General features: G+C 44.0%; 1 protein-coding gene across 1 annotated transcript in view; it reads right to left on the bottom strand.

The window, feature by feature from the left end:
* Positions 1-13,935, bottom strand: part of si:ch73-236j9.2 (solute carrier family 35 member E2B) — a 48,586-nt gene that overhangs the window by 7,036 nt on the left and 27,615 nt on the right. Inside the window, exons 6-7 of the mRNA XM_059952419.1 lie at positions 6,514-6,567; positions 1,312-1,384 (exon numbers count right to left, since the gene is read on the bottom strand). Coding sequence (XP_059808402.1) covers positions 1,312-1,384; positions 6,514-6,567 — 127 coding nt within the window. The remainder of the gene's footprint in view (positions 1-1,311; positions 1,385-6,513; positions 6,568-13,935) is intronic.

Raw genomic sequence — 13,935 nt, forward strand, 5'->3', positions numbered from 1 at the left:
CAAATGAGGACAGCATTCAGCAACATGAACAGGACTCATTCTTTTTTAACAAGGCAGCATCACTTACTAATACTACAGAATAAAAATTCCAAAGGAAAGCATATCCCATCGTGCTAAAAATCTATACTTTGATCAAAACAAAAAGAAAATATTACTTCTCTCTTTGCATAACTTCCATTCCATAATACAACATAGGGCTTTGTAAATAAAGTTAAGACACTTGATGATTCACATAAAAGACACTGCAATAAGGTTGAATTTTTTTCTATTTTTCAAACATACCCAGGATAAAAATCTTTCCTGGAAGAAAGGTCCAACTTGAATTTTTTAGCAGTGGATGAAGCATTCACTGTGCTCAAGTGGTAAATATTTAGCCACAGTATATAACTACAGCATGGTGTATAGGATGCCCAGGGAGGCCAGCACCTCTGGGCTTGTTGTGTCCATTTTAGGGCAGTGCACTGGACACTCAGCTCTCACCTGTGGCTCCAGGTTGCTGTCTGCAGGTGACAGCAGCCACACCCACTTAGACGGGCAGGCTAAACCAGGTGAGGGTAGCCGGCAGGCCTCATACCACAGTGAGATAGGGGTATGCCTGTCCTAGCATGTGAAGTCAGCTCCGGTGGACTGGGCGGATGAGATCTAGTGAGATCCAACAGCCTGACAGGGGGTTCTGCAAAGCTCCATGGAGAGCAAAGTGCATGACAAATCACAGAAGTAGTCATGGTCAACCACTGCAACCAAGGAATATCCCAATTGTGACGATTACTCGCACCACTGGACCCAGACAACTGAGGTCAAAAGAGTGAAAGTGCCCCAGTGCAATGGCTTTTTCACTATAAAAACTCTCCCACACAGGTTTCCTGTCATTGTTGGACACCCACCGTAACTACAGAACATGGTAAGGGCAGTATAATGATGCGGAAGTCGTTCTGCTTCCTCATGGCTCTCAAGGTCCAGTTCAAATTCTGATATCAGCTGTTGTTCATGTCGATTCACCTGTGTGCTTTAGTTTCCTTATCCCAAAGATGTATTGTTAAGGTTAAATAGCTCCTGCAAATTACCCCTGACTGGTGGGACTTAGTGAAGAGAATTCAGGACAGAAAGATAAGCTGAAGAGCATTTGAGAGTGAAGATGCAGGGCTACTGGGAAGTACGGAGAGGAGGAAAGGACTGGTGTAATTACACTGTTGGGTGCCCGAAAGACCCTGATTGGCCAATGGCCTTCTCCTGTCTTCAAAGTAAACTACATTTTAATAAACAGAGTAATCACACATCTAGTTCAGCCAGCTGCAAACTGGATCCACTTACCAGGAGGAAAATCCATGCTGGAATTAACATTATCACTGCGGCAGCACTGGTAAAAAACTGTAGTTCTGGTGGTCTGGAACCAAAAGAGAAAGTGTGAGAAAGCAAGGAATTATGGAGACTGAGTCTCCAGTAGATTGGAGGCCTCTCTACTGCTAATTTCATAATGGAGAACAACACTATTGCAATATTATAAGATTATGGCGGCCCGCACATGCAGGACTTGAACCGCCATCGGGAGCCGTGGGCAGACATGCGGTAGCGCGTTTGGAACTACCCGCTTGGGGCGGACCTTCCGGGGACAGTCTGATGTCACGTCTGCCCCGCGGGTCTCAGGGGCCCATGGGAGGGGGGATTTACGCGTGCAATCTTGAAGCAAAAAAGGCATTGAGTTCAGCTCTCTCTGCCTCCGTGTGCTTCTTTAATAGCACATTGCGCGCGGCTACAAGTTCTCACTAAAATTCAAAATTACAAGTGGAGACTGGTGGCTAAAATCACTCAACATGTTTTCAGGATTATATGTGGAAGTGATGTGATGAATTGTAATGATGATCCCATACATGTTAATAGGTGTTCAGTACAACCATGGAGTACAGCTCCCTCCTCAACAAATTTCCTCCAGGTGCATCTATTGAGTGCAAGGTCTTCCCAAAGGGAGCAAGTGACCACTGCGAAAGGAGAGACTGAACAACCAAAGGCCCAACCACTAACCACAACCACCAGTTTCTCATGTACACACTGCACCAAAAAAATGTGGATCCTAGATCGGCCTCTATAGTCACCTGAGGACCCACCAATAGACAAACCCTACGGTCACCTGAGGACCACCAATAGACAATCCCTACCGTCACCTGAGGTCCCACCAATAGACAATCCCTACGGTCACCTGAGGACCCACCAATAGACAATCCCTACAGTCACCTGAGGACCACCAATAGACAATCCCTACAGTCACCTGAGGTCCCACCAGTAGACAATCCCTACAGTCACCTGAGGACCACCAATAGACAACCCCTACGGTCACCTGAGGACCCACCAATAGACAACCCCTACGGTCACCTGAGGACCCACCAATAGACAATCCCTACAGTCACCTGAGGACCACCAATAGACAACCCCTACGGTCACCTGAGGACACACCAATAGACAATCCCTACAGTCACCTGAGGACCACCAATAGACAACCCCTACGGTCACCTGAGGACACACCAATAGACAACCCCTACGGTCACCTGAGGACCACCAATAGACAACCCCTACGGTCACCTGAGGACCACCAATAGACAACCCCTACAGTCACCTGAGGACCACCAATAGACAATCCCTACAGTCACCTGAGGACCACCAATAGACAATCCCTACAGTCACCTGAGGACACACCAATAGACAATCCCTACGGTCACCTGAGGACCCACCAATAGACAATCCCTACGGTCACTTGAGGACCCACCAATAGACAACCCCTACGGTCACCTGAGGACCCACCAATAGACAACCCCTACGGTCACCTGAGGACCCACCAATAGACAACCCCTACGGTCACCTGAGGACCCACCAATAGACAACCCCTACGGTCACCTGAGGACCCACCAACAGACAATCCCTACAGACACCTGAGGACCCACCAATAGACAACCCCTACGGTCACCTGAGGACCCACCAATAGACAACCCCTACGGTCACCTGAGGACCCACCAACAGACAATCCCTACAGACACCTGAGGACCCACCAATAGACAATCCCTACCGTCACCTGAGGACCCACCAATAGACAACCCCTACGGTCACCTGAGGATCACCAATAGTCAATCCCTACAGTCACCTGAGGACCCACCAACAGACAATCCCTACAGACACCTGAGGACCCACCAATAGACAATCCCTACGGTCACCTGAGGGCCCACCAATAGACAATCCCTACAGTCACCTGATGACCCACCAGTAGACAACCCCTACGGTCACCTGAGGACACACCAATAGACAACCCCTACGGTCACCTGAGGACCCACCAACAGACAATCCCTACAGACACCTGAGGACCCACCAATAGACAAACCCTACTGTCACCTGAGGACCCACCAATAGACAATCCCTACGGTCACCTGAGGACCACCAATAGACAATCCCTACGGTCACCTGAGGACCCACCAATAGACAATCCCTACAGTCACCTGAGGACCCACCAATAGACAATCCCTACGGTCACCTGAGGACCCACCAATAGACAACCCCTACGGTCACCTGAGGACCCACCAATAGACAACCCCTACAGTCACCTGAGGACCCACCAATAGACAATCCCTACGGTCACCTGAGAACCCACCATTAGACAATCCCTACGGTCACCTGAGGACCCACCAATAGACAACCCCTACAGTCACCTGAGGATCACCAATAGACAATCCCTACGGTCACCTGAGAACCCACCATTAGACAATCCCTACGGTCACCTGAGGACACACCAATAGACAATCCCTACGGTCACCTGAGGGCCCACCAATAGACAACCCCTACGGTCACCTGAGGACCCACCAATAGACAACCCCTACGGTCACCTGAGGACCCACCAATAGACAATCCCTACGGTCACCTGAGGACCCACCAATAGACAATCCCTACAGTCACCTGAGGACCACCAATAGACCATCCCTACAGTCACCTGAGGTCCCACCAATAGACAATCCCTACAGTCACCTGAGGACCACCAATAGACAACCCCTACGGTCACCTGAGGACCCACCAATAGACAACCCCTACGGTCACCTGAGGACCCACCAATAGACAACCCCTACGGTCACCTGAGGACCCACCAATAGACAATCCCTACGATCACCTGATGACCCACCAATAGACAACCCCTACGGTCACCTGAGGACCCACCAATAGACAACCCCTACGGTCACCTGAGGACCCACCAACAGACAATCCCTACAGACACCTGAGGACCAACCAATAGACAATCCCTACCGTCACCTGAGGACCCACCAATAGACAACCCCTACGGTCACCTGAGGACCACCAATAGTCAATCCCTACAGTCACCTGAGGACCCACCAACAGACAATCCCTACAGACACCTGAGGACCCACCAATAGACAATCCCTACGGTCACCTGAGGGCCCACCAATAGACAATCCCTACAGTCACCTGATGACCCACCAGTAGACAACCCCTACGGTCACCTGAGGACCCACCAATAGACAACCCCTACGGTCACCTGAGGACCCACCAATAGACAATCCCTACAGACACCTGAGGACCCACCAATAGACAATCCCTACGGTCACCTGAGGACCACCAATAGACAATCCCTACGGTCACCTGAGGACCCACCAATAGACAATCCCTACAGTCACCTGAGGACCCACCAATAGACAATCCCTACGGTCACCTGAGGACCCACCAATAGACAACCCCTACGGTCACCTGAGAACCCACCAATAGACAATCCCTACGGTCACCTGAGAACCCACCATTAGACAATCCCTATGGTCACCTGAGGACTCACCAATAGACAATCCCTGCAGTCACCTGAGGACCCACCAATAGACAATCCCTACGGTCACCTGAGGACCCACCAATAGACAATCCCAAAGCAGAACATCTTATTCGACTCAAGTGAGCTCACTGCTACTACCATAAACAGCTCTCAATATGGAAACAGCTTGTCATTATGTACAACCAAGGTACTTACACCATTTATTCTATTAATAGGAAATTCTGGGGATCTTATCCTGTGTCTGAAATGTAGAGAGCACTGTCGGTGGATATTTATATCACATCAAATGTGTTAGATTTAATGGTTTAATTGTCATTTACTTTACAGTTTAACAATTAATTACCTGCTTGCATGTTATATAATTACCTTGTACATAAGTAACTGCTTACTAGATTTCTAGTGGCAATAGTATACACATAACAGTTTAATACGCCTCTAGTGGTTATACAAAGTATAATTCTGGAAGCTTCTTTGTTCTCTGTTAAGTGAATAAGTGTTTTCTCAATGGTTAACTTTTACTGCAGTATTGAGTAAGTATTTTTTAATTGGTTTATTATCTATAGACCTGATTGAAATTTTTCTTATCCGTGGATATGTTAATTGCTTTTAGGTTCACTTAGGGATTGGTGCACCAATGTTGGCTTGCATTTTACAATCTGGCCCTCAGGTGCGTGATGCTACAATATTGAAAGACACACGATAGGTAGTATTAATGAAAAATATCACACAAATTTCTATGGGATACCATTGTAGCATAGCGGATAGCACAATGCCATTACAGCTTGGGGTGGAGTTCAGAGCTCAATTTCAGTGTCCTCTGTAAGCCAGTTTGTATGTTCTTCCCAAGTGTATATATTTCCTCAGGGTGCTCCGGTTTCCTCCCACGGTCCAAAGGTGTACAATCTCAATACGGACTGGGCTAGTAGTGGTTAGTGCAATGCTATTACAGCTCAGGGCATCAGAGTTTAATTCCAATGTCATCTGTACGGATATCCTCCAAGTGGAATATGTGGGATTTCCCTGGCTGCTCACATTTCTTCCCACAGTCCAAAGATGTACTAGTTAGTGGGCTAAATGGTCACTGTAAGTTGTCCTGTGACTAGGCTGGGGTTAAATTGGTGGATTGCAGGGCAGTGTGGTGCAGTGTAGTAGGCTAAAAAGACCTGTTCCGTGCTGTATTACTCAACACAATAAAATTAAAATATTTTCTAACTTCCATAGTTTGAGGTCAAAGTTCTAGATTTGAAGACTAATGTGCTTTTCCTGCACTGGCATCCAGTTTATCAGGGTGCTTTACATATAAACAAAACGAACTGAGGACCTGAGCAAAAATAATAGGTCACCAATACATCCCAGTACATTCTGTGTTAATAAGTCATCAATACACCCCCATGCACATTCTCTGCCATTAATAGGTCAACAACACACCCCCATACACATTCTCTGCCATTAAAAGGTCATCAGTACACCCCCATACACATTCTCTGCATTAAACCAGGAACCTGAACAAACCAACACAAATGAAGATACATTTTAAAAAGTAAAATGAAGCTGGAGAAGTGCATTGGTGAGAGGAAGGCTGGAGAAAGAGTTAGCAAACAGAAGAGGGAAATGCACCTGTTCAAACTACATTATTACACAACTATTCCTATTGAGAAACTATAATCATGCCAAACTGATCAAACCAAAATTATTTAAAAACTTACGAGAATTTATACTTGTCTCCACTGAGCAACTTCTTGGAGAACACATTCTGTAGACTAAAAACAAAGCATTAGCACAGGAATATGTAAGAATATGCATGCAAGTGCCAGTAAATTTTCACAGATATGGTAGCAATCATTTTCTGGGTGAAATATCTAAGGTTTCAATTAAATAATGGTCCAATATTGTATGATTACACCACAACCACATACAACACATGAAGAAACACAGGTACCTAAGAGCACTGTTTGGAAATCTCATATCAAAAAATAATACCAAAGCTGATAAATCCGATCTATGCCCACAGTTTTGTTGGAGGAGGTAGCTTCAGAGATAGTGGATGATATCGTCATCTTTGGAGTTTGAAAGATTATTATATTTTCTTATGAATGGAAGGTCAATACTTACAACAAGAAGGAGAGAAAATAAGGAACTATCTCTCCTTGGAGCAAAGGAGGATGGCAGGTGACCTGATAGAGGGTGTGTAAGATGATGAGAGGCATTGATCATGTGGATAGTCAGAGGCTTTTTCCCAGGGCTGAAATGGTTGCCACAAGAGGACATAGGTTTAAGGTGTTGGGGAGTAGGTACAGAGGAGACGTCAGGGGTAAGTTTTTTTTACTCAGAGAGTGGTGAGTGCGTGGAATGGGCTGCTGGCAACGGTGGTGGAGGTGGATATGATAGGGTCTTTTAAGAGGCTTTTAGATAGATACATGAAGCTTAGTAAAATAGAGAGCTATAGGTAAGCCTAGTAATTTCTGAGGTAGGGACATGTTCAGCACAAGTTTGTGGGCCAAAGGGCCTGTATTATGCTGTAGGTTTTCTACGTTTCTATGTTTGGAAGGAAATATTGTAAGGAAAATCGTGGAATCTACAACACAGAAATATTATGTTGAGCTGAAACAACCAATGCCTATTGGTTAGCTGACAACCAATCCTCGGTTGACTTTCACTGATTGGGATCTGGGCTAGTGTTCTTAATTAAAGATGAAATCAGGGCAATAGTGAGAAACAATACAAGATCTAAGTAGCAGAATATTGAATCCAAATGGATAGAGATCAGGAATAGCAAAGGGGGAAAAAAAAAATCACTGGTGGGAGTTGCCTATTGCTAACCAAATAATAATATTACAGTGGCACAGGCAATAAACAGAGAAATATCTGAGGCATGTGAGAATGGTTAACTGGCACATAGATTGGGTGAATCAAGTCAGTCAAGGCAGTCTTGACAAGGATTTCATAGAATGCATCTGTGATGGCTTTCTTAAACAGCATGTTACTGAATCTAAAAGGGAACATGCCATCTTAGATCTGGTCCTGTGCAATGAGACAGGTAAAATTAGTGATCTTGTGGTTAGGGATCCTCTTGGAAAGAGTGATCATAGTGTGAATGAAGTTTTCATACAAATGGAGGGTGCAATAGTTCAATCTAAAACCAGTGTATTATGCCTAAACAATTGAGACTACAATGGGATAAAGGAGGATCTGGCTAGTGTAGACTGGGAACTCAGGCTATATGATGGGACAGTTGAGGAACAGTGGAAGTCTTTCAAAGAGCTTTTTCACAGTGCTCTACAAAAGTATATTCCAGTTAAAAGCAAAGACAGTAAGGGTGAGGAGAGCCAGTCTTGAATAATTAAGGAAATAAAAGAAGGCATCAAACTATAGCACGTGCATACAAAGTTGCCAAGAGTAGTGGGAAACTGGAAGACTGGGAAAACTTTAAAAAGTACCACTAAGCAAACAAGAAAGGGAAGCTAGAATTGTGAAAATAAACTAGCACAAAATATAAAAACAGATAGTAAAAGTTTTATAATTATATAAAGCGGAAAAGGGTGGCTAAAATGAATGTAGGTCCCTTGGAGGACGAGAAGGGGGAATTGATATTGGTTGATAAGGAAATGGCTGAAATCTTGTGTCAGTCTTCACGGTGGAGGACATATCTAACATGCCAAAGAGAGATGTTATGGATGTGATGGGAGGGGAGGACATTAGCTATCACTGAAGAGATAGTGCTCAGAATCAGGTTTATTATCACCAGCATGTAACGTGAAATTTGTTAACTTAGCAGCAGCAGTTCAATACAATACATACTATTAAAAAAATAATAATAACAAATAAGTAGTGCGGAGCAAACTTGTGGGCCTGAAGATAGATAAGTCCCCCGGTCCTGATGGGATGCATTCCAGGGTATTGAAAGAAATGGCAGAAGTTATAGTAGAGGCTCCAAAATTCTCTGGACTCTGGGCAAATCCTGGCAGACTGGAAGGTGGCAAATGTCATTCCACTGTTTGAAAAAGGACGTAGGCAAAAGACAGATAACTGTAGGCCAGTTAATTTAACGTCTGTAGTTGGGAAAATGCTTGAAGCTATCATTAAAGAAGAAATAGCGAGGCATCTGGAAAGAAATGGATCCATCAGGCAAATGCAACATGGATTCAGCAAAGGCAGGTCCTGTTTGACAAACTCACTGGAGTTCTTTGAGGATATAATGAGCACAGTGGATAGAGGGGAACAGATTGACATTATTTACTTGGATTTCCAGAAGGTGTTCGATAAGGTGCTACATAAAAGACTTATCCATAAGATAAGGATGCATAGAGTTGAGGGTGATGTATTAGCATAGATAGAGAATTGGTTAACTAATAGAAAGCAAAGAGTTGGGATACATGGGTGTCACCCTGGCTGGCAATCAGTGGAGAGCAGTGTACCGCAAGGGTCGATGCTGGGCCTGCAACTGTTCACCATACACAGTAACAATCTGGAAGAGGGCACCCAGTGTAGTTTATCTAAATTTGCTGATGATAACAAATTGAGTGGAAAAGCTAATTGCGCAGAAGATACGGAGAATCTACAGAGAAATATAGATAGGTAAGTGAGTGGGCAAGGGTCTGGCAGATGGAGTACAATGTTGGTAAATGCGAGGCCATCCACTTTGGAAGGAAAAATGAAAGAGCAGATTATTATCTAAATGGTAAAAAATTGCAGCATGCTGCTGTGCAGAGGGACTTGGGAGTGCTTGTGCATGAATCACAAAAGGTCGGTTTGCAGGTTCAGCAGGCTATCAAGAAGGCAAATGGAATGTTAGCTGTCATTGCGAGAAGAATTAAATTTAAGAGCAGGGAGATTATGCTGTAACTGTACAGCGTACTGGTGAGGCCGCACCTGGAGTACTGCGTGCAGTTCTCCTTAACTTGAAGAATATACTAGCTTTGGAGGCGGTGCAGAGGAGGTTCATCAGGTTGATTCCAGAGATGAGGGGGTTAGACTATGAGGAGAGATTGAGTCACCTAGTACTGTACTCACTGGAATTCAGAAGAATAAGAGGAGTTCTTAACATAAAATTATGAAAGGGATAGATAAGATTGAGGCAGGGAAGTTGTTTCCACTGGTAGGTGAAACTAGAACTAGGGAACATAGCTGCAAGATTTGGGGGAGTAGATTTAAGACAGAGATGAGGAACTAATTTTCCCAGAGAGTGGTGAATCTGTGGAATTCTTTGCCCAAGGAAGCAGCGGAGGCTACCTCAGTAAGTATATTTCAGATAAGGTTGAATAGATTTTTTGCATTGTAGGGCAATTAAGGGTTATGGGGAAAAGGCAGGTGGGTGGAGATCAGCCCATGGTCAGATCAGTCATGATCTTATTGAATGGCGGAGCAGGCTTGACAGCCAGATGGCCTATTCCTGCTCCTTTTCTTATGTTCTTATGGTCATTAGTCCAAACAATGTCTTGAATGTTCTTGGGTAAACCACTTCAATTGTCCTGCTTTGAAATGTATAGTTGAGTTTTGAGTTTCAGGTTTGTAGTGACAAGGTCTTACTGAATAATTTGGTATACTGAATAAATAGGTATACAAAATTATGAGGGGTATAGATAGGGTAAATGCAAGCAGGCTTTTTCCCCTGAGGTTGGGTGGGACTACACCACAGGTAATGGCTTAAGGTTGAAAGGTGGTAATTTTAAGGTGAACATGAGGGAGAACTTTATCACTTAGAAGGCTGTGAGAGTGTGAATGAGCTGCCGGCACAAGTGGTGTATGTGAACTCGATTTCAAGGTTAAAGAGAATTTGGGAGAGGCACATGAATAATAGGGGTATGGAAGGCTATGGTCTTGGTGCCAGTGATGGGAGTAAGCAGTTTAAATGGTTCCGGCATGGACTAGATGGGACAAAGTGGTGTACTTCTCTATGACTTAAATTTTTAGAGTTCTGGCTTTTTCCTACTTCCTGGCTTCAGATCTCATCAGTAGTTACAAAGAAGCAAACAGAACAAATTGGCTGTGTATTATATTGGCACGGCAATTTCAGCAAAAGGCTTATGCACAATTCTATCGCAGCAGTAAGGTCAATTTGAGGTGGCACAGCCGAAGTTAATCGAAACCTTGACAAGTAGGTTATCAGTGAGTCCAACAATGTTGGTGTCAAAAACTGAACAAAACTAACAGGAGTCAATTGTTGCATCCATGAACCAACTTCCAATTCAAAGCTGCTTGGGAGTTACGTTGAATCATGGTTTAAATATTACGAGGACATACTCTGGGTGGAGTTTGCCAGTAAAGTCCACTCATAGAAGACACGTGCTTTGCTCTGAAAATTGGGTCCTGATAAACATGCATGATGAAACTGTCTGACAACTAACAAGCATTTTTGGAGAGCAGATAGCTCCCTTCAGCATTTACTACCAATGCCTAAAGCTCATTAAACACAAAGCTGATGAATTCATCACATATGCTGGTGTCGTCAGTTGCGAATGTGAAAAATTCATGCTAGATAACGTGACTGAATCACAGTTCAAATGTCTGATTTCTATTTGTGGACTTCAGACACACAACGATGCGGGTATTCGCAAACTGCTCCTCACCAGACAAGAGCTAAATCCTGACATGACTCGACAAGCTGTCACTCAAGAACATCATTGTTTAATTAAACTGAAACACGATTCCAATTTGGTCAAACAGAACCATATCAATGCAGTTTTCAGTGGCCCAAACATTATCATTCAGCAGGTCTCCAAGTGGCCAAGCACAGCTTGTTGGAACTGTGGTGCATGGCATTATGCAAGAAACTGCCAATACAAGAAACACACTGGCCACAATGAAGTATTTTGCTGTCCTTCACTATCTTCTAGGCCAGTCAAGGTTGAGGTAGATGTTGTACCATTCTAATGACGCTGAGACAACTCTACCAAGGTCACCCAGGCATCAACTGAATGCCCTCCACCTCCACAGACAAATCCATTAAAATTCTAAAGTTCATGGATGATGCGGTTGTAGTTGGTCTCATCTTGAATAATGATGTGACCTTCTATCAAAGACAGCCCTGCAGCATGGTGTGCTCATAACAACTTGGAGCTTAATGCTATCAAGACAGTGGAAATGAGGATTGACTTCTGCTGACAACCCCCTTGGAAATTAATGGTCAGGTTGTGTCTGTGGTAAGTCATTCAAATTTCTGGGGACCACCATTACCAATACATTTAAGTGGGACAAACACATCATGTTCATTATCAGGAAAGCTCAGCAGAGACTGTTCTTCCTACACCAGCTCAGGAAACTTAACATCTCAGGGTGTATCCTGATCAATTGTTACTCAGCCATCATTGAGAGTGTTGTGACCAACTCTATCACTGCTTGGTTTCCCAAAGTCCAGGCTGCAGTGAGTGGTCAACTCAAAGAAGATCATTGGCTGTCAGCTACCAACATTTTTTAGGGTCTTTTACTAGGCTTTTAGATAGGTACATGGAGCTTAGTAAAATAGAGATAGCGGACGATATAATCATCTTTGGAGTTCGAAAGATTATTATATTTTCTTATGAATGGAAGGTCAATACTTACAACAAGAGGGAGAGAAAATAAGGAACTCTCTCTCCTTGGAGCAAAGGAGGATGAGAGGTGACCTGATAGAGGTTGCTTTTTTCCAGCACTGAAATGGTTGCTACAAGAGGACACAGGTTTAAGGTGCTGGGGAGTAGGTACAGAGTAGTAAGTTTTTTACTCAGAGAATGGTGAGTGCATGGAATGGACTGCCGGCAATGGTGGTGGAGGCAGAAACGATAGGGTCTTTTAAGAGGCTTTTAGATAGGTACATGGAGCTTAGTAAGATAGAGAGCTATAGTTAAGCCTAGTAATTTCTGAGGCAGAGACATGTTCAGCACAACTTTGTGGGCCAAAGGGTCTATATTGTGCTGTAGGTTTTCTATGTTTCTATTAAAAACCTGTTCATTGCCAGAGCGAAGGAAGAGCAGGAAAAATTACTGCTGACTGCACCACCCTGGCAGTCACCTGTGCACCAAATTGCCATCAGGGAGATGCTACAAGTTCATCACCACCAGGACACGTCACCTCCGAAGCTTCTTTCCTGTAGTGACCCAACTTCTCAACAAAATTCACTCAGGTATAATACCCTAACTGTCCCTATACAACATCTATTATACGGTCTTTCCTGCTCTCCTTGTTCTGTTGATAATTATTGAGTCTGTTCATATTTTTATATTTATTTAAAGTTTGATTATTGATGTTTGTGTTGATTGTTGACTGCTCGTGGCTGTTTGCACCATTGTCTTGTAAACTGTTAGTTGCTGTTGTGTTGTCTGTTATGATACTGTTATTTCTTTAGTGCTTGGCACTGAATCACAATCAATTCTGGTATGTTTCACATGCTGGCAAAAAAGTGATTCTGAAAGCCCTGGCAAGAAGCTTTGTGTACTGGCTAGGTGTAGACAAAGATATCACATCAGTATGTGAGCAATGTACTCAGTGCTCTATGCAGCAAAACTCCAAGTAGAGTGTATCCACAACCATTTAGGTACAAATAGGAACAGGTAAGAAATAGTTAAACTGCACTAAGGAAGGTCCTGAACCTGGCTGCGAAAGGAGGAGGGTTGAACATGGGACTAGCAAACCCATCCCGTAAAAACGCAGAGCTACAGAAACACTAATGGAAGCTCCAAAGACCTCATCCCTGGGCGAGGAAAGATCTTACCTAGAAGACATATAGATAGACTTCTCCAGGGGACAACTTCAAAGACTAGACCAAGAGAGGACTCTTGATGAGCTGCTGATGGAGGTCTAAGTCCCAGTAGGGGTGATGGGATTACGAAGAAGAAGAAATGATAACCCGGCAACCAACAGCCGTGGATAACAATAAAAAAAATTCTTGAAAATTTTGAGGACGACAGGACACAGAAATTTACAAGAACATTGCCAGGACTTGAGCACCTGAGTCATAGAGTTAAGCTGAACAGGTTAGGACTCTATTTCCTAGAGTGTAGGAGAATGAGACCATAAGACATAGGAGTAGTATCTCAGATCCCACTCAACCCCATACACCTGCCTTCTCTTCACAGATTTTGATGCCCTGACTGACCAGGAAACTCAACTTCCACCTCAACATATACTCACGGACTTGGCCTCCACTGTAGTCT

This window comes from Hypanus sabinus, chromosome 27 (assembly GCF_030144855.1).
Source record: "Hypanus sabinus isolate sHypSab1 chromosome 27, sHypSab1.hap1, whole genome shotgun sequence".
Taxonomy (NCBI): Eukaryota; Metazoa; Chordata; class Chondrichthyes; order Myliobatiformes; family Dasyatidae; genus Hypanus; species Hypanus sabinus.